Source organism: Colius striatus, chromosome 19, assembly GCF_028858725.1.
Source record: "Colius striatus isolate bColStr4 chromosome 19, bColStr4.1.hap1, whole genome shotgun sequence".
In the NCBI taxonomy this organism is placed as follows: Eukaryota; Metazoa; Chordata; class Aves; order Coliiformes; family Coliidae; genus Colius; species Colius striatus.
In genome coordinates this window covers 2,339,327-2,361,159 of record NC_084777.1, presented here as the reverse complement: position 1 = coordinate 2,361,159, position 21,833 = coordinate 2,339,327, and the positions used below count along the sequence as shown (strand labels likewise).

Genomic DNA, 21,833 nt, shown 5'->3' with positions numbered 1-21,833 from the left:
ACACAGCTCCAGCTCCTGCTTCAGAGTCACCAGTGTCTTGAAGGCTGAGAACTGTGACGGGGGGTGGCCCTGGGCAGGTGCAGGGCTGCAGACCGGTGTCAGCCGTGACGACACTCCTGGGGTTCATGTCCTGGCACTTGGTGCTGGTTTGGCTCAAATTGTTGGCAACAGCCACCTGGAAACTCCCCCATGGCATGGAGCAATGTCTGTGCTGACGGTCACTTTCAGCATTCAGCTGCTGCCACTCTTCCTCTTTCAGTGGCCCACATCTGGTTGGCACAGAGGGAGAGCCTGGCAGCTGGACTGCAGTTACAGCTCCTTCCTGTACCAGCTGGATACACAGCACCCTTCTGTCATGGCTCAAGGTAAAAGTGGATTTCTTCAAGAGCTGCTGCACATCAGAGGAAAAGCTTCAAGTGCAGCTCTGGCTGCTTCTCAGGAGTGGCAGCAGCAGGAGGTGGGTTCCTGCTCTAGGCGCTGCAGCACTGTGCCTGTGCCAGAGCCAGAGCAGGGCCAGGCCCCACCAGAGCAGCTCCTCGGCCACATGCCCTCCGTTACCACCCCGAGGACCTTCTACCTCACCCTTTCACACAGCCTTTCCTGGACAGGTATTTGCCACCCCTGACCAGCAGGATCTGCTCCCCACTGTGAAGTTTTTGTACAACTGAGGCACTGAGCTTTATGTATATATGTTGTTTTAAAACAAGATATTTGAGATGGGGATTTAAGTCTGTCCCAACCCCCTCCTCGTGTTTTGGTGCACGTGTGTGACATTTTCCACTGTAAAGAACACTTGTAATGGGGACAGAGCTGTCCCTGGCCCTGTTGGCTAATGCATGGATGGTTTAAATAAAAGTATTTTTGAGTACTTCCTTTAAACTAAACTGCTGTGAGGGGAGCCTGCCCTGGGCTGGGGAGGTTGGGTGTTTGTTTAATCTCAAGGCCAGTTACCCTTGCCCTGCAGCCCTGGGGGCTGATGGTGCCTGTCTGAGTACATACTCAGGTCTGGACGTTTGATCTACAGCACGTGGAAGGTGGCCACAGCTGTTGCTTCTTAGGGCAAGCCTGTGACTTCAGCACCTTCTCAGACACATTATCCACATATCCCTAGTTTATTGAGCACCAGGCTCAGCCCAGGCCTGTTAGCCAGAGAGCACAGTTCTGGGCTCCAGAAGAGCTGAACACAGCCATGCTGAGCAGCCCTAGAAGTTTTCAGTACTGCAGGTCCAGGGCAAAGGTTAAACGTGAACCATTAAAGCAGAAGTACCATCACTACCACCAGTATTGGTATGACCATTCCTCTCCCACATTAAAGCTTTTCTTGAGGAGCCAAGGCCTGGCTGTGCAGCAAGACCCTGGTGCCAAGCTCAAAGGGACCAACGAGCCCCTGGGCCATGGCAGAGCAAATAACACACGCCCTGGAGTTTATCTAGATACAGGTACTTTATTTACAAATATTTAGATTAATAGCATTGTTACATCAAATGAGGAGTACAGCAGTCCAAACAGATCCTTTCTGTGACAGAAACAATAAGACCTACTGTAAGTCACTCTGGGAGTACAGGTATTGCACCTCACCACGCTGTAGTCATTAGAACATCGACCCCGCGGCAGCAGCGGGTCGTGGTCCCTGGGCAACCCCTTTGTGGTGCAGCCTCAGTGTGAGCAGGGTGCACGAGCTGCAGATCTGGAACATACCCAGCTACTGAAGAATATTAGTTAAAAAAGGACTAACCAGACGAAACAAAGGGACAGCGCACAAGTTACCCAAATCCTATGGTCTGCACATTCCAGTTTTGGCTTGTATTTAACATTGACTGTACAATGCTCTGGTACCACTGTTTACTTACAAGTCTGAACATGGTATAGTTTAGTGTCTAGAGAAGGATTTTAAGACTACTTTGTATTTTAAAGGCTGCAGTAAGACTACAGTTAGACATGTGCTCGTGGTTAAGCACTAACCTCCTTCCATGTTTAAATAACATGTGCTAATTGTCCACGTGAAGCTTCACACGAGGCAAAGCAGTGCTGTGTGCAGCTACGTGCTCCAGCCCAGCACCAGACCAAACCCACGTGTCCGTCACCAATGTGCCCTACGCCGCCTCCCCTTCACACGGGCATTACAGGCGGTGTCACCCCGTGAAGGACACACTCCAAAGCTTGATGGAAAAGCCTAAGTCTTAAAAGAAACCCTCACCTGGGACTGCCAAAAAAAATACAAGAGTAGTTAAAAATCCTTAGAGAGCGCAGGCGTGTGGGACTGCCCCGTGCAGCCGCTGACCGTTCAGAAAGTTAAAGGTACAAAAGCGCAAGATGTGCAAGAGCACCGGCCTCGGCCAGGAGCCAGGCGGGTGTGAAGCCCAGGAATGCACAATGCTGACCGAGGGGAGAGCGGGGCAGGACGCTGCTGCCCGCGGAGGGACGGCACAGCACAGCCAGACACAGCCCACTAGTGTTAACTGCTGCGTGGGGACCAGCGTCCCCCAGCCCTGCCCACGGCAGCACCGAGGAACACGGCGTGTCAGAGCCCCGCTCACAGCGCCCTGCTGTACAGACTGGTGGTGTCCTAGCTACTGTCCTGACGCCAGTAAGCATTTTCTTCATTAAAATCATATACACAGGATGTATTTCACTGTTAGCTCAGTTCCTTCAAATTTTATACATATTTACGTTCTGTTAACAAATGTAAAGGATAAAAGTGGCCAAAAAATGACATAAAGCTATGAGCACAAGAACAAAGAGATGGCCTCCCTGTGCGGGGTGCGCTCCTGCGCCAGCCCAGCCCCGGCAGCAGCACAGCAGCAGGGAGCCCCTCACCCCCACGGCGGGCGTGTCACAGCAGAAACTCATCCTGTACTATGGGCAGCTCGAACAGTTAGAGCTGGGGAAGAAAGGCCAAAGAACCAGAAAATTAAACCATACAAGACAAAGCCCTGCGAGAGTGTAGAATCATGAGTCCAGCATCAGTGCTCCGGTTCGGTTACGGATCGGTGACACTATCACAAGGACAATCAAGGAAAAAAATAAACTAGATTTACCATGCAGGAGAGGTTTTATTACTCTACTTGCCTTTGATAACCTGATTACATCTAAAGTTGCTTAGCAGTTTAGTACTGTGTTAAACTTGTCTCAGAGTTTTAATTAAACCCAAGAAGATGTACAGAAGACAGGGAAGCAGTCAAAAGCACCGCTCCCGACAGACAGAGGCGGAGGGTCAGAAATGGAGCCACAAAACAGAGGTCACTAGCAGCCACAGCCTTCTCTCTGGGGCTGGGGTTCGCTGGTTAGCCGCCCCCCCTGCGGAGCCGACGGTTTGTGCTGTACCCCCGACTCGGCAGCGTTCAGATCCAGGCTCCCGTCTTGGATATTCTGGTAGATTTTCTTGGCAGCCTCCAGGAAGGCGTCCTCAACGTTCTCTCCACTACAAAGAGAGCGGCAGGAGTTACTGGGGCTGCCCTGCAGCACAGCGGGGCAGGGTATGGAGGCAAAGGGCTCAACCCTCTCGCTGGGTCTCGCCGAAATCCATGCCCAAACAAGCTAATGCATGGAGCCACCTGCACAGAGGGATTCTGACAGAGGAGCCACTACACAATCCCCCCTTTTTAAAATGGTCCATGACACCAGCACTTGTGGGATGCCCATTAAATGGGCTTCACCAGAGGTCTGATCTCCCAGCCAGGCACACAGCGATTGCTCTGGGCTCCCTGCAGAGCCACCTCACAGCTTCCATGGCCAAGGGATGGAACAGCTCACCGGGAACCAGCCCCACCAACACATACAAGCTCAACGCTCACATAATGTCTTACAACCACATCACACCATTTGAATTCCAAAAGTCCCTGCAACACAGCAAGAGGCCTAATTTCCAAGTTACCTTCAAGCCAAAGCTGACATGACTAGAACTGCTATACGTAGCTTCCAGGAGAGCTCAAAAACGTTTGTGCTTTTGCAGTTGTAAAGCTCACCTATACCTGCACTCCATGCCTGTACTAAATCATAACCAATACGCTCCTCCAAAACAATCCACATCCAAGCCATTACATAACATAACTTACGTTTTTGCACTCGCTTCAAGGAACAGTAAACCTGTTCAGAAACAGAAGTGTAACAGTCAATGCATAATAGACTTCAAATAGCCCCCTCAGCCACATTATGGCCCTCTGAGTACATGCACACAACACTGCTCTAGGACTCAACAGCATTTTATGACTAAGTTAAGGCAGCAACACACAAGCTGCTTGCTAGAACTATGCACAGTTAAGTTAGTGTTAAGCCAGACTGAGGCAGAGAAGTTTGTACATAAAATTACAGCACTTTGGAAGTGTAAGTTTGCAGCTATCCATGCTGAGGAGTCATTCTGCCATTGCTATCTTGTAGGAAATGTAACAGCTCAAGAGAAAAAACACACCATTTTCTTCAGCAAATTGTTTGGCTTCTTCATATGTAACATCCCTCTGTGCTTCCAGATCTGCTTTATTTCCTATGAGGATTATCACCTAGTTCAGAACAAAAAAAGTTACTCTGGGAAAACCTTCTTTGCTTTCCCACTACCACCCTCATTAATACAGGAAACCAAAAAGAAACAGACAGAAGAGTTGAAGTGCAAAGGCCATGCATCTTCAGGAAACCGCTGCTCTAGCAGTGCCCCTCTGTAACATCAGGAGTAGTGGCTCCAGCCCTCATGTTCAAATGCTTTAGGCTGTTCTCAGGAGACACAGCCCTGAAAAGCAGCAGGCCTACTCTTTACTCCTGAGAGCTGCACTCTGAACCACTTCTTGTATTTGTTTAATCAACTGCTAATCCAGACAGAATCATTCACCACAGTAGTCTTCCCATGAGCTTGGTGCTAAAGTATTTCAGAGGCATTCAGAAAAAGACTGAAGGACAACAGTTCTGTGGTATGGTCAGAGATACAGAAGAACCTCCTTCCCCATCTGTCCAGAAGACAAGGTCAGCTTTTGCTCGAGATCCAATTCATATTCCAATCTAAGATGAGACAGCATTCCTCTCATCATGACTACACAGCAAGAAGTATTAACAGAAGTTAAGGTTTGTCCAGACTTAATCACAGTTTTGTTGCCAAATGCTGAAAATGGGCCCCTGAAAGGTGAGCAGCACAAGACTTTCAGAACAAACCACTGGTTCCCTGCACAGGACTCCAGGCCTTAGGTCCAGTTAAGGATGAGTCCCTTCCCAGTATACTGCAAAATGGGGACATAAGGATAACCCAGAACTAAGGAGTTGAGAAAACACAGGCAGCTTATTTAGGAGAACATTGCTACCACTGCAGATGCTTCAGCCTAAGCCTTCCACTTCTTGCTTGGAGACAAATAAACTTGCTTTCAAGCTAAATAAAGTCAAACTTACAGTATTTGGATTGGTGAGGTTCCTTGCATCTGTCAGCCAGCTGCTTAAGTGATTATATGTACTTCTTCTGCAAAGAATCAAGTGAGGACAGTTTTAGCTACAACACCTAAATGCCAACAGCACAACCAGCATCCATTAAACAAATGGGCATCAGCCCCATTCTCCTCCCCAACCTCAGGACAGACAAAGCAGCAGCATCTTGTTTGGACTGACTAAGATTGCAATAAGTCAGCTTTATACCTCAGAGCACCTCATACAACACAGGTGGAGACAGACCAGACTGCACTTCTCATATGTGGTGGCTTTACCACCTTCACAAGGACAAAGTTGATACCATTTTGTTTAGAAGACATGAAAGGGTTTCCTGTCAAGTACTCTTTCAGAATATTGTATGGCAGAATAGCAGGTTGGTAACAGACAGGGCACAAGATTGTTTTACTCAAGACTTAAGCAAACAGGAAATGTGTCTATACACATATTAAAAAACCAAGAGGTGAAGAACATGAAGAACAGCCCCAGAGGAAGATGGGAGACATGTGAAAGCAAAAGTATTTCGTGTTGCACAACTGATTAATTTTTCTTTTAGCAGAACCTTTAATTTTCACCTACAAGGGAAGGCAGGATAGCTTCTCTGCAGTCTTGTTTTGGTGGAGGACCAGCCAGTGAAGAGGTGCAGAAGTTGGACTTGTGCAGTGCTCTGACCTACATCCAGTAAGACACAGAGCCCACTGCAATGGAGGCAACATTCCACTGTGCCTGCTCTAAGAATATTCTTGCCAGATGAGCAGCTGTATCCATTGCCTCTCAGGAAGAGAATAACCCAGGTACTGAAGAGTAGGTTTTAAGGCCAATGCAAGTTCTTAAAACAATTTCACCACAGGCACAATCCTCAGGTCTGCCATCAGTGAAGTCTTCCAAGAAAAGCAGCTCACATAATTCCTAGTGCTTCACTATTATATCTCTATCTAAATACTTCAATCAATTAAAAAACCCTGGTAAGCTTCACACAAGAAGACACAAATCCAGCCAGAGTTCTTTACACTCAAGGGGACAGATCAGACAGCACACATAAGCCTGTGGTACCCAAATTGCTCGGCAAGTACACAGAGCTGCAAGACAGACCATTAAGTGCAGCTTACCTGGTAATGTCGTAGACCATGAGAGCTCCTGCTGCTCCTCTGTAGTAGCTTCGTGTGACAGCCCTGAATCTCTCTTGTCCTGCTGTATCCCAAATCTGTAGTTTAATTTTTTGGCCACTAACTTCAATTATTCTTGTGCCAAATTCAACACCAATTGTGTGGGGACAGTCTGCCATAACTGCCGCAAAAAATAAGAGGGGAGATCAGATCTTTCTAGTACAAGGTCTCCTTGCTACAAAGATATTACTATCACCAGTTGTCACTGCTACACTTTCACAGATACAGCAAATGTATCCCTTAACTAGAAACAAAATCAAGTCTTTCCTGAACTGCTGCTAGCTTTAAAAACAGTTACAAAATGCCTTGCCTTCTCTCATGCATCTACACTGTTGGGTTTTAGCTACATAGATCAGAAGGTATCAAGTCAGCTGATTCTCAGTCTATCCTTGCAGAAACAGTTAACTATTTTAATGTAGTAGGAAAAGATAACTTTGAGGGAATTACCAAGATGTAGTTAAAAGTCTGTAACACAGCTTCAAAAACAAATATCCAAGTTGTTTCAGATGAGGTAATAGCATGGATGTCCACAGGATAAAGCCAGTTTCATAAGTAGCTATCAACACAGCAAATCAAATCAAAAAGGCATCCTTCTAGTTATTATAAACTCATCTTAATAAGCTCACCTTTAAGAAACAGAAAGGATGAGTAACTAGTCAACCTATATACAGTTAGGTGACAGCCTTGTAGCAGAGGTGTTTGGCATGTTAGTTTGGTTGCATTGCCTTAGCTTAATGCTGACAAGACTAAGACATTCTCATCAAGAACCTGACGACATGCAAAGTAGCACTTAAACAACTGGCTGATACTGGATATTAATTAGAAGCAACAGTTGAAAATACTTCTGTTTTCCACTAGAAATAGGATCTTTTTAACTGTAACTTCCATACACTTAATTGCCACATTTCAATGTGGTAAAGACTAACTTTGTACTGAAATATGTACAGCCTTGGCCTTTGAGCATGAGCTACATGGAAAGGCAAAGAGCTCAGAGCCACTGCAAACCCCAGTGCTATTTCTTAGCTCCATGACAGCATAGATGAAAAAATGTTAGTTGAGATAGATTGAAGTAAGCCTTAAACAGCACCATACAGGACAGTTCAAGTGTCACAAGTCACAGCAGCTACAGAGAATGCTACTTAAACCTGCAAAGTCATACAAGAAAAAAAAAAATCCTTTTCCTTTCTGAAGTCCTTAACAGCACTAAAAAACTGCTTGTGTTCAAGATACACCAATATTGAAAACATATAGATTTCAGACAAGAAATTTCACTTTGTTCCATAACAAGATTCCCCAGAAAAGCTGTAAAAACAGTCTTCCCACTCATCACAGGTAGGGCTGACTGAGGCAGCAGCTTCGCCATTACTACATCAACTATTTGTTGCTATATCTGCAGGAACAAAAATAAAAATCTGACCAAGTACAATACAAACCCAGAAGGATTAAGACACACACCACACCAAGCTCATGCATGATGGCAGCAAAAAGTCAGGAAAGGGGGACGAAGCACACCAGTTAGAATAAACATTGTAAACTGAAATACTCACACTTCTTTTCTGTAAACTGATGAAGCAAACAGGACTTTCCTACACCCATGTCCCCTGTCACAGAAAGAATAGTTAAGGCTGACACCACATCATTGTTGCAACAGGCACGTTTTCTTCATCTCGCACCAGAAAACACAGACAGGCAGCCCTTCCTTTCTCAGTGCAGTGGGCAGTGTTCTGTACCTGGCTGCAGGCCTTAAATTTATCAATTTTTGCACTGTAGTTTTGGTAACAGGTATCAGATTGCAAGTAAAGGTGGAGCAGAAAACCCAAGAGATAAGTTAATCTGTATATAACTGATTTTACAGTTGTATTTCACAAGGTTATGAGCAGATCTGTGAAATACACCTCTTGAGTGTTTGCCCTGCTCCCATCTTACTTTCACTTACTGGTATGGACACCAGAAGTACTGACAACCTAAAACACAGAGAAACTGCCTCACTTTCACTGATCCACTTAAACAATGTGGATAGTAAGAAACAGTACCATCTTTTAAGGACCAACTCTTCCATAGGCTGTTGCAGGAACCTGACTTACAAAACCATACAATAAGATGGCAGATCGCTTACACCTACACAAGGTCATTATGAATTAAACAATTAACAGAAGACCAGTTCTTCCAGCATAGTAATAAATGCAAGCAAGTCCCTGACTCTAAACAGCCAATGAAGATGCAGCCAAAAGCAATATTTAAACACTAAAATATAGCCTGACAGAGGTTTATAAGCCTGTCTGAAGCAAGGGATTCCAATTAGCACTTGTGCCTTCAGCATTGATTATAAAACCTTTGAGACTTCTGATGCAAAGTGCTATAGCAAACCCAAATCAACACAACATTTCCCCCCCATTTCCAATGGATTTAGCCACTTTTTCAAACAAACTCGATTTGGGGAGAAAGGGACAATATGCTTGTGGGTTCAGAATGCCTTTTTTCCTACTGCTATGTAGAGGGCTAAGCCTTATAACCCTAAGTGAGGATACTTAAGAACACTGAAGTAGGTATATCAAAGAGTTATTTTTAACAGTAGCTTGGAAATAAAGTGAATTCAGTAGAGCAACTGGTCCTTGCACCAACTCCCAGCTCACAGGCCACCAACCATGCAGCTCATTCAGTGACACACAAAGGCATCTGCCTTCTATAGTCAGCTCCCAAAGCATTATAGCAAGAGTGGTGATCTGTGAGGGACTCAGGTCAGACAAGTAACCACAGAAAGAATTGCTACTATATGGCAAGAAGCATGCAACAGAAGTACAGTCACAGGGTGTGTAGGTATGTCATGCATATACACATCAACAGGTATGTGCTCGCCATACTTACCAATGATGATGTACTTAAAGATGTAGGAATAGTTGTAAGGTGCAGTTGCCATTGTGGCACTAAAACAAAAAACAGAACACATCAGAGCTGCTACTTGTTGACCAAACTCAACCCAAGTAATTCTATTTAGTCCATATAAGCAAACAAAACCCTCCTTCCCCTTTCTCTCCCCCACAACTATCATTCACGGTTCATGTACTTCCCCACAGTCACTCAATTGGTGACATTCAGCAAAACTCTTATCATTTGCTCTTAATGTGTCAGATTTCCAAGTAGAAACACACTCTGCATAGTACTGATACTCATGCAATTTTATCCAGAAAGGCTTAAAGTTGTTGAAAAGCTTCAGTAGCTTCTCACTCTGTAAAGAATCACAGAATGGACCATCACTCACTTGCCAAATAGCTGGCACATGAACTGAAAATAAAATTGGACTCCAAAATGAAAAAATCTGATCAACAAAACCAGCAATTTGGAATTATTACCTCTCACTTTTGCAAAAGGAACAAGGGAAATACTGCAGCTTGCATCCAACAGCCAAAAATTACTTAAAAGAATGCTGTAGTAGCCTTAGCTGGTGTCTGGACTGCAACATGTCCAGGTCAGAAAAGCGTTACAAGCCACAAATCAGATGGTCAGGAAGTTAGTTAACATCTCTGTGGCTTTGTCAGCACAGTAGAACAACAGCAAGGCTTAGCAGTTTCTCTCTTTTTAAGAGATAGCAAAAATTAGACGGGGGTAAGTACTTCCAGTATTAGAGAGTTTTCTTATGCTTTCCTAGATGTAGGAGAAATTAGAACTGGCTTTGGCTGTGTAAACCTGCAAGTAGTAATAGCTGGCTTACTAACCAAAGCATCAGTTACAAAAAGATTCCAAGCATATATAGGCCAGATGTCACCAGTTAACAAAGGATGTAAAATATCTGTTTTTGTCCCAGGCTTTGAGTTAAATTAGATACAGTGTGATCCATTAAGCAAGTGGAAAATTTCTATTAGGAATTCACCACTTCCTTCCCTGCTCCTGCATGGCAGATTGCCAGTAGTTAGAAAAACATGGTACTTCTTACAAAGAACATTGCTTTTGCCTAGAAAGGTTTTCATTCAGTCAAGTGTTGTCCACATGACAAACGAAGCCAGTACTGCAAAGAAATGAAGACAGGGGAAAGCATACAAACCTATAACTTTTTCAAAAGCAAAGTACTGCTTCCTTCATCAAAATTAATCCATAATAATGACTGTAGCCCTAAAAGGTGACTGACAAATCTCACTCACTGCACACAGCCAAGAGCCACTGCTCTACACAGCTGAGATTTAAAGCAAATGCTCTTATCTAAACCTTGGAGGGAAACAGCTCCAATAGGCAGTTAAGAAGGGTTTACTGGGTGCCAGTCACTGATTTGCACCTTGCCCTTCCTTCACACTTGCCTCATGATATGGAAACTCTCAAGTTTTTCTATTCCAAGCAGTACATAAAACCTCTACACCAAGTCCTATGTACGCACACACACTGCTCTATTAATCCAAGTTTAACAGAAATCTCACATGGCCACACCACCTTTGTCCTCCTCAGTCTCTGGCAAACAACTGTTCTGTGGACAGATCACTTCTTATCACTGCGCACTGAGTAAGAATTCACATCCATGACTGAAAATGCACTGCTTTTTGCCCAGCAGGCCAGCAACTTCACTGCCTTATTTCCTGTTATAGTATCAGATTCCAGTTATAGTATCAGCTTCAATATGGCCATTGATTATTTTCAACTCCAGCAAATAAAGATGAGTAACTGCTCCATATGGAGTTTAAAGTTAACATGTCACTGTAGAAACACCCAATACTTCAAGTTTTCTGAACATCTTCACACATTACATTCTTCCTCTTCTCCAGCACATCCCAATAGCAGTAACATTCAAACCCAGAATCTTCTGATCCAATGCACTTGTCTTGACAGGATATTTAGCTTGTCACTTGCTTTCTAAGTAAAGCTAGGAAGACTGTGTTTACAGCTCAATTAATTCAGATGGATAGCAGACGAGGTTAAACATTATTGCTGTATGTACAAGAGAGGGGAACACACCCCACTATCCAAATCTATCAGCAGGATCACTGCAAGGTGAGGAAGACTTTTGTTTTTTAAAGAATGGACAAACTGTGAACTCTGTGCAGGCCATATCACACACTGAATTTGAGGTAACTCTCTTAACTAGAATCTTTACTGCTAAATATACAGCTGTTCATTTGACAGACTGTTCTGGCTTGCTAAGATATATCAATTTTCATTGTATTCTTTAAGTAAAGAAGTCTAACTATGCTATTTTAATATCAAAGAAACTGTCACTATTTTGCAACATACACATCAAAATCAGTTCACACTTCCAAGTGAGAGCTAGAAAACCAAATTCTGTGCTTGGCATCAAAGTCTGTTAAGAAATGGGTGGCAAGAGAGGGCTCACTTCCAGCCAAATCTCATTGCTCAAACTTCACCTGCATTCATACAGTGACATCAGGTCCTTCAAAGGAGTGTGAGATACTACACACCTCGCTGCATACAGAGACACTCCCCACAGCAACACAGAGAGAGAAATTCACTTTTATGATGACTAGACCTCAGGTCTCAGCTGGAGAAGTCCTTCTGATACACATATGTACCAGAAGCTTGCAGAAACACAGATATTAAGTTTAAACACAATTTCTGGAGTTAAACTGAAAAAGCAATACTTGGCATTAGATTTATTCCAAGGGTCACTTACAGAAAGATTCTGAAACACTCCAAATTATTACTAAAGGTCAGGAATCTCTTCTGGAGAAAAGATGACTTCTTTAAAAAAAAGTAAACAACCAAATAGCAAACTCTTAATAACTCAGATTCCAATACAGATTAGCAGGAAAACAAACTGTACTCAGATGTTGGAATAAAACTGATATTCCAGAAGGATTCTATGCAGAAGGGGAAAAAATAAACGCAACAAAATCAACACAGAAGCCACAGTGAGAACTCAGCCTTACAAAACCTGACATCTCAGCATTTACTACAGAGAAGGAAGTCTAGGCAAGAGCTCACAACACGATTCAGTAAACTCGGAAATACTAGCCAGTGTCAGTGCAAGGGGTTAACACATGTTGATAGCATCATCCATCTGTGGAAACTGGAGTTCTGACTCCACAGCCCTCTGTTCCAGACACATGATCTTAATAATCCCAATATGGGGGTTGGGGTTTTCCTCTTGGGAGAGCCAGGGAGTAAGAACTGCAGGATGGAGAAAGTTGCATATAAGCATATGCAACTCGCCTTCAGCCACTGCTGACGCTATATAGCAGGACAAAGTTAACCAGCCAGGACTTTACTGTTAACGGAAAGCAAAAGAAGTTCAGACTGGATGCCTGGCCTACCTGACATCTTTCTTCCGGGAAAGTCTGCCAACTAATAAATGTTTTGGCTTCCTTTTCAGAGGCAGCACTTCCCTGGAGCTTAGAGCATGATTTCAGGAGGGCAAGTAGCCAGAGGACCATGCTTCAATATACACGGATTTCTGCTGATTTCAAAGCCTGTACAATTAGTTTCTGTATGAGACACATAGAACTAGAAATTTTACAGTGAGCAGTGTCACCATAATCCATTTTTTAATCAACTCCTCCCTTAGAGGTTTTTATTTCTAAAACACTGAAGATGACCTTAGTGAGATACTAGTATACCTACATTTCTCCTCTAATCAACAAGCCCTACACAGGTGTTTTGACATGTCACCAAAGTCTTATTTCACATACCAGCATGCATCTGTACAAACTGAGATAAAGCTCTTCTACACACATTGCCATAACTTTCTGTATCAGAATAACACAACTGTAAATATCATACCCATACCAGCTTGAGAGACTCATGCAGTTCCTTCTAGCTCAACACGAGCACAGTCAATTCTAACTCCTCACTGGATATCATTTGCATAGAACAACTCCATAGCTTTATGCTCAGCGAGAAGCAGGTATGTTATTAGAACAGACTACAAACCTGTAAGGACAGGTTTTATTAGACACTGAAAGTGATTAATATCATCAGCTGGCCAATCCACACAGAGATGACACTTCCAAAGACAGCTATCAGCCTCAGATTCAGGACTGTCTAATTATCACAGGTTGCCCTTAAAAACATACCACTCCGCACCCAAAGGACCACTGTTTAGTTAGTTCAAAGCAGGAGGCATGTTGTATCTCATCTGGTATCCAGGTGATGTTTTGGTCATTCCTGAAGGATATGCAACAGGAAAGGATCTCATGGTTGAAAGCTACTTCCCTTCTATAAAAGGTAATGCCATGACATTTCTTTCATAAATTGAAACAACTTTCAAAGAGCTGTTAAGTTTTTTTTCATTTGGAAAAATATTACTTGTACACAAGGGGAACAGTATGCAACTTACAACTACTACTTAGAAGAGCTTCTAGACAAAATGAATAAGTAGTTATTCTCTTTCCCAGAGTACAATCTTCCTTCTCTTTGCTGCATATTTACTTAGATGTTAATTAACAGCAACAATAAGATCAGTGGTGGGAGGGAGAACTGGAGACAGGTAGAATTGTTCACTTCGTAACCGCACTACTTCCTGATGAAGACTTTTGCCAGGCACACAAAACAATTCAATTTAAACTAGTACCTTATTTCAGAAGGCTGCTAGAAATACAGTCTGCAATTGCTTCAGTTGTGGTCTTCTCTAAAAAAATTAGACCACACTGGAAGGTAATAACAGTTTCATTATCAATTAGTATGCTCAGGCAGTGAATTGTCCTAAGTGTGTTGTTCACAGCAAGCTATGAGGTCTATGACAATCAGACTTTCTTGTCATTCTATGACTTTCCCACACCAAGGACATTTAGGTCTCCTTAAACATGTAAACATCTCTGCCCTCTCTAAGATTATGGCCCCACAGTCTCCCTGGGCTGTTTATTTTTGCAGGCCTGTATTTATAAAGCCCTCTTCTGAGGCTGATCCCTGAGGAGTCTAGTTAGGAGCCTGCTGGCAGTCCAAGGCTTTCATATCTATCTGACAATATTACTTGTTGCTGGCCAGATTCTCACTTACTCTTCAGCTGTTCTAGAGTCATCCCCTCTAGCTTCCTCCATTTCTACTTCCTTAAAGCATCCAATTAGCACCAGACGGTACATTAAGCTGAACTGATCTTTGGTAAGAAACCCAGAAAGCTTCTTATTTTCTGCTATGGAAGATCACTTAGCATTTCCTTACTATTTCCATGTTCAGATATTCCCTCTCTGAAAGCACAAGGCCTACATGACACTGGGCTCAGATCAACGAACTTCAGCTCCACAGAGTCCTGTTTCAAGCTGTTCTTGAAGAAACACAATTGCTATATTCTATAATCATGTTAAAATGCTTTAAGTCTGAGGCCTAGTAAGTATTTCTGAAGACTTCACAGGCCTTCATTTCTCTAAATGAGAAATCTGACCATTTTTAAATCAAGGCTATGTATCATACCATCTTCACTTCTTGATTTTCCTCAACAGCTATCCAGTCATACACACATTGTGTTGGTTATCCTTTTAATGGTTTCACATCCGACTCCATTAAGTTCCTCCATCCTCTTTACTAAACTTCCTGCATTTTTAAGGGCACACCCCATTTCTTACTAACCACACCCTAGCACCCTAGCTAAATTAAATATTGCATACCTGTCCTCATCAGCAAGAGTACTTTCTCTGATGTCCATTCTCCCAGCCATAGTTCCTTATCCATCTGTATATCCTCATTTATCCTATGAGACAGTCTAACCTGTAGCACATGTCTGCATTCAAAGCAGAAGAATCATGTTCCAGAAATATCCAATAAGTTTAGGGACAGTATAAATAAAAACCAAAGAGTTTTGTTGTCAGTCTTAACAAATCTGAACAACATGTAACTGCTTGCAGTCATCACCTTGAAAAACACAAGTCACAATCACCTTTTAGAACAAAATTAAGCAAGGTCTACCTCCTTTGTTTCAGGAAGATACACGAAAAAGAGAATCAATCATGGGCAGGTTCCATTAAAAGTACAGGACTAAGCAAGTCATTTTAGAAGATCTATTTACATTTTAAATCCTAGTAACTCCAGTATAACAGGTTTGTTTTCAAGCTGCTGTCCTTCACAATAACTTCTGCTGTTTATAAAATGGAAAAATAGGAGCTTCGTCCTTCCACTCATATTTGACATTTCCAAATCCCTACAGGAAGACAGAAAATTCCATTTTAATCCCTATTAAACTATGCAATATTTAGTTATTACTTCTCACAGGGCTGGGATTTTCTTCCCATTCCTCAGCAATGCTCAAACAGAATAGGCCCTCACTCCAACCATGATAGAAGTCAATCCCCAAACCAGTGCATTCCCTACATCTGGCTACTGAAAAAGTTATCTGCCTTAGGGTTTGAAGTGATTTAGGGTATTGACAACCTGAGTACAGCTTGTTCACAAGGGGGTACTGTTACCTCTGCAAAAATAAAAAGGCACAAAACAGCACAGACCCACTGTTTCAGAGGCCTCGAAAGAAAAGTCCACAACCAGTAACCTCCAGAGCAACAGAGTTTTGTCAGAGATACCCCAGTGCAAACAGACACGTTTTCCTGGCTTTACTGCAATGATAATTCAATACCATTTCAGTTCAAGACAAAGCTATCCACAGATGTTACAGAAACCTTACCAGCATACTGCAAATAGGCAATACACAACTGTTTAGCCCAAATAACCATTGACCAAAGAAAAACGTATCACAAGTCTAGAATACTGTCGTTGCTTTCTTCACTAGGAAGTTATTTTTCTGACGAAGTCCATGACAGCACAGGTCAATGTAAGATGCACAGACAACACCACACATCGGTCATATAGACAATATAATAGATACACGTGGGGTGTTTACTGTATGTAACTGCAACAATTAGGAAGGGGCAACATATATACAGATATTCACACCGCATGTGCGCGAGTACTTGATGGTGGCGTGATACACAGGGAGTGTGCAGTGCAGAGGAGGAATGGGAGGCGGTGGCGACAAGCAGTGCAGCAGCGGCCTAGTGCTGCCCTGCCGGCCTCACCCTCCTCGGCCCAGAGGGACTAGTAGCCCCGTCCCCTTGCAGCCCGCCATCAGGGCCGAGGGCAGCCCGAGCCCGGGGCCCAGCCCGCACCGCCCTCGGAGGTGGGCAGCGGCACACTGACGCCCCAGCTAGGCCCCGGCTGCGGGCAGCAGCGGGAGGAACTGTCGTCACCCGGGCCAAGCCGGGTGGTGACCGAGAGCCTACCCGAGGCTGCCGGCGAGAGGGCTGCGCGCCCGCCCGTGCGGAGCCCACCGGCGGCCGGGCACCGGCGCGGGGCCTAGTGCTGTAGGCCCGGCCGGGCGGAGGAGAGCCCCTCCCCGGCTCCCCCATACCTGGGCTCGGGGAGCGGGTGGCTGTGCAGCGTGGCTCTGTAGGCGGCGGCCCGGTCCCCCCCTGCGGGCACTAGAGCGCTCTGCTTCAGGCTGGGCAACGGCCGGGCCGGGTCTCCGCCTCTCTCCGGGACTCCCTCAGGCTCGGCTCCGCTGGCTCCACTGCGCCCCCATCACCCCCCTTATCCAAGATGGCGGCGCCCCTCGCACGGGGTTTCCCCGCCCACTCTCAACGGGCTCCGGGGCTGCACAAAGGTGGGCGCGAGAGGCCGCGCCGGAGCCAATCGCGGAGGCCGCGCGCCCCGCCTCTCCGCCGGCGCGCGGGGCCGGGCGGGGCGGGGCCAGGCCGGACGGGGCGGGGCCAGGCCGGGCGGGGCCGGGCCAAGCGGGGCGGGGCGGGGCGGCCGCGCGCGCGCGCACTGCCCGGCGCCTGGGCGCGCGCCCCGTGAGGCGGCTCTGGGCGCGCGCCCCCTGAGGCGCTTCCCGGCTGAGGGCGGCCGTTAGTGCTGAGGGGAATCTCGTCTGTCTGCGCGTTTTACGGTGGAAAAGTGGAAATCCCAGTCAGACAGAAAACCCTACTGCCGCTTGGCCCTGGATGTTCCCGTTTCAGAAGCCCCCACTGCAGCTGCCTCCAAATTATCACAATTATGTTCCATTTTCTACTTTCAGATACTCTCCAGAACGAGAACAGTAAGTAATACAGTGTAAAGGCTCCAAGGTATTTCACATGCTGTCTAGAAGGGTTACATCCATATGTCCTGTCGTGCCTCAGAATCCTTACAAAGCCAGCATCGCTTGAACAATGAAATCTCTTACAGTCAAGACGCAGTTACGTGTTCTGGGCAAGATGCAAACAGGAATAGCCTAAAGTACAGGAACACAGATCATTTTATGCTCCAGCCTAATCCAATATCCAAAATATATGAGGAACTGTAGAGAGCTCCATTTCTGTTCCCAGTTTCCAATAAAATTAATATGTCTCATTTCTTTTGCAATGTCCTGTGGAACACTCTGGCCACTTTATTAACTTTGGCTTTGATTTTTTAAAATAGGCTTTTTAAACACTCGTGGCAAGCAATACTACAGACCTAAGGATGCAAGATGCTGCACAAATCCCACAGTTCAGGGGAATTAAAAAAAAAATCACTGTTTCAGGTGATGAAAAAATGTAATAAAAGTAACATTATGAAGGACTCCAATGTATCTCCAAGAAAGTCACCCAGATTCTCAGCTCAACATGCAAATTTTCCTCACACGAACACAGAAATTACAGAAACAATGAGTCCAGACATTCAAAATGAAGACTCCTGCTCTCCAGATGAACATTCAGGTTTTCAGTTTTACCTTGTGTTTAATCAAAACTCCTTTGAGATAGGTTTTTTGGAGGGGAGAAAGCTTTAGGGCCTACAAGCCTGTTAAAGGCAGCTACATCTCTCTAAAGAGAAATTACCCCACGAGCTGCTAGAGGGCAGCCACTCAGCATGTTTTCAACAGATGATTTATGCTTTTGAGAATGATCAGGATGCTTTGTCAGCTTTAGTGCCACAAAAACCAAGAGCTTCAATTAAAGCAAGTGGAGGGATTCTACTTATTTTAGAATTGAGAGCTGATTAAGGCTTAAGTGTGATTCAAAAGAGTTAATGGTTCTTCCTGCCCAAAAACATATTAGATATTGAATCTAAATAACGTGATTTCTGCTCCTAACAGACTGCTAGGGGACAATAAGGATTTTCTTTCAGTTCCACACATTATGGAAAGCATCAAATATTGTTGTGTATCAGTATCCAAGATTGAATTTGCCCTTTCCCATAGGTAGTATGCCACCAATATTAACATTCCTGTGGACATACCTCCCAGAATGAGCATTTTCCTTCTCCACTACTATGACATTACTAATTCCATTTTCTTAGCATAGCAATGTACAGGGAATCCTCTGTTCTCTGTAGTCACTGTTTTCCATGACTCACCCACCTCCTAATTATTACTCAAGTCCTACCAGGGAGGTAGAGGGTGCCACACTTGGCATCATCTGGGCAGAAGCCTCTTACACAGGGTGAAAAGCACATTGAAAAGAATTAGATTTGTTTCTCCATCTACATAATAAATGAATCTCTGAGTTATAAAAAGCCAGGATTCAGTAGAAAGACACAAAGTCTGCTAGCAAGCTACTACAGTTGTACGACTGCTGTCAGTTATTGTCAGGATCCCAACTTTTAAAGAGGTAACACTGTGCAACAGAAACGTTTTCAAGTTTTGCAATACCTTATATGGAGTGACTTTTACTAGAAAAAATAGGTCAAAACAAGTCAGTGAGAATGATTTCCACAAGAGGGAGTCTTTAAACGGAAAATGATCTGACTATTTTGACCCAGTTACAGTCTGGTTTACTGTCTTAATACCATTCCTTTAAGCACTTGGTGTTTCCCCTGATATTAAGCTATTAACACTGACCTTATAACATTTGCTTAACAGGTTTTAAAAATAGAAATTGTTAAAAACATCACACAAAAATTAATTGACTACTTTTCTACTTATGGTTCAGTCTTGGTAGAGTTAGTCAAACAGTGCTAGCTCTCCTGTTTTCACAGGATGGAATTCCTGACAGGCAATCCTTGCCATTAGCTGTGATGCCCTGGAAAGGATGATGGCCTGCACAGCCTGCAAAGGGTGCAGCTAGCTGATCTGAGTCAAATCTTCCTTTCTAGTGCAAAATCCAGGCAGCCCTGTCCCTTTCTCTCCACAGGCGTACACACAGTGGCTGCCACTCCTCTACATCACCCTGCTCAGAACCGCTCCCCAGCACAGCAGCAGAACATTGCACCTCTTCAGCGCAAAACAGGACAGCCCTTCTCCCCTCCAGTAGCCACAGGTACATCTTCAGGATTACTCACTCATTCTCAAAATCATTTTAATCTAAGGTTTGAGTTGTGGAGAGCACATTTTAATCCTGAGCAGAAATGAGAAGCAGCTTTGGAATATTATTACTGTTATCTACAACAAGAAAACGAGAAGCCTAATTACTCGTAATACCTAATTATGAGTAAGATCGGTATTTTTAATCTGACACCCCCAAACACACTTGATATAAAACTGTCTTTGTCAGGTAAGGTAAAAGGAAATGCAGATTTGCTTTAAAGGTTCTGGTTTTGAATAGTTTTGTTCTTTTATCAAATATTCCTATAAAGTTTGAAGCACACAAAAGATTTGAGCAAGACAGAAGACTGAGTAACGGCATCTCTGTTTCTTGGATTCTATTATTCTTGTCAGCACTTGAAAGCCTGCAGCAGTTTTTCAACCACAGTTCTCGAGAAAAGGCTGACTTCAGCCTATTCATTCTCAACATCTGGACAGAACCTAACAACAGTAATTAAAACCCACTAAATTGGTAACAATACCAAACTGCTAGAGATGGAACATTGCCTATCGTCCCACCCTTCTTTGTGGATTCCTGCTAGGTCACTAAAGCCACTTCTTGAAAAGCCTTTTCTACGTGTCTCTTTCTGAAGTTTCTGTCAAGAAAGAACAGCGGCCAAATGTTCTGGTAACATGAGTATTGCTCTTACATTTACTTTTTTACCACAAACCCCAGGAAAAGTAAAGACTCGGAGTTAATACAGTTGATAGAAGGTTTGAGGATTCTGTTCTTTTCAAGGAAATGACATGCAATGATCTCTAATATGTGCTTCCTTGTTTTAGAATGCATCCTTGTAAAATACTTTCAAAATAATTAGATTATATGTCAGCATTCTTGAAGAATTGAAGACTATAGAAAGTTACAGTCATTTTTTATCTAGACCAGGTTACTCAAAGCCCCATCCAGCCTGGCCTTGAACATTCCCAGGGATGGGCCACCCATAACCTCTCTGGGCAGCCTGTCCCAGTGTCTCCCAACCCTCACAGGGAAGAATGACTTTATACAGTGCAGTAGAAACAGTATTATAATAGAAATGATCCATAAAGCACAGCTACAGAAAACAACCACTGCTGGCACTCACAGAGCAAAGTGGAAGCACTAAGTAGCAACAGTTAGGAAAATCAAAGTTACCCAGCAGCAACACTGACCAGACTGCCAGAATTTAAACTGTCACATCACAAACACAGCCTATAAAAGGCAGCTAAAGTAAAGGTATGTTTGTTCAGACTTGGTTTGTCTGTCTTCTTCCCCTAAACCCCAACTTCTTTTTCTGGCTTTTGTCAAGACATGTACAGAAAGAAGAAGCATAAGATTTTTCATGAACTATTTTGAAAGATGCTTCTGTGAGAGCTCATTATGTAACGCTGGATTGGTCTGAAATGACGAATGGCTTTTACTTGTATTTGCATTTGGAGTTGCTAGGTTCTTCTTTCATAACTTGCCATTTCATTTTTGTGGGGTCTGTGGAAATGTCTCTGTGGTAATTTTTTTTTTTTAGTTCCTTCTTTATCATCTTTCAAGTTCCTTCCTCTCCTGTAAAACAGGTACCTCAAAATTCTCTTTTCGTTGGCACTTATACCATCGCAAAGTTTCAAATTAAACTTAATATTGGGGCCAACAGTAATTCTGGTGTAAGCAGATGCTGATGAGATAGATTCTGTTAATGTTGTATTTCATTGAAGGGAGGGAATGGAAGGAAAAAATGGAAGCATATCCCTTGGCCTGCCCACTTGCCTTTCAACAGTAACCATGAAGCGTGGCTTTAAAGTACATATAGAAGTGCCTTCAATTGACAGGGTCAGTGCTCAGCAAGACTCAACTCCTTTTATCCCAATTAAAGATAAAGCTGAGCTGCATTGGCTTTATTTGATGTATTTGAGATGTCACATTTCAACTCTGCTATCTGGTTCACATCTCCTTTAGCTTAAACCTCAATGCTGCATTCAAGCTTGTATGCATCATTCAGCAAGTAGCTTGTATCTTAGCACCAAAAAGAAATTGTTACAGCAATAGAACTGTCTGCAAAATACCAGCATCAGCCTTTCAGACATGCAAGTTGTGTGGTTTTCCTGGCTGATATGACAACATAGCC

The 21,833-nt window shown here is 43.8% G+C and overlaps 2 protein-coding genes across 5 annotated transcripts in view; one reads left to right on the top strand and one right to left on the bottom strand.

Moving 5' to 3' along the window:
• Nucleotides 1–833, top strand: part of CNTRL (centriolin) — a 29,253-nt gene extending 28,420 nt beyond the window's left edge. For all 4 annotated transcript variants that reach the window (XM_062011484.1, XM_062011487.1, XM_062011488.1 and 1 more), the window contains one exon: nt 260–833. The gene's annotated coding sequence lies outside the window, so the exon portion shown is untranslated. The remainder of the gene's footprint in view (nt 1–259) is intronic.
• A 2,196-nt stretch (nt 834–3,029) lies between these two features.
• On the bottom strand, nt 3,030–17,127 carry RAB14 (RAB14, member RAS oncogene family). The gene is made up of 8 exons (XM_062011581.1): nt 16,831–17,127; nt 9,429–9,487; nt 8,111–8,164; nt 6,507–6,684; nt 5,368–5,434; nt 4,409–4,496; nt 4,056–4,086; nt 3,030–3,421 (listed from the first exon to the last, which is right to left on the bottom strand). Exons 2-8 carry the CDS (start codon nt 9,478–9,480, stop codon nt 3,244–3,246), a joined length of 648 nt encoding a protein of 215 aa, XP_061867565.1. The 5' UTR covers nt 9,481–9,487; nt 16,831–17,127; the 3' UTR covers nt 3,030–3,243.
• Between the last annotated feature and the right edge of the window lie 4,706 nt (nt 17,128–21,833).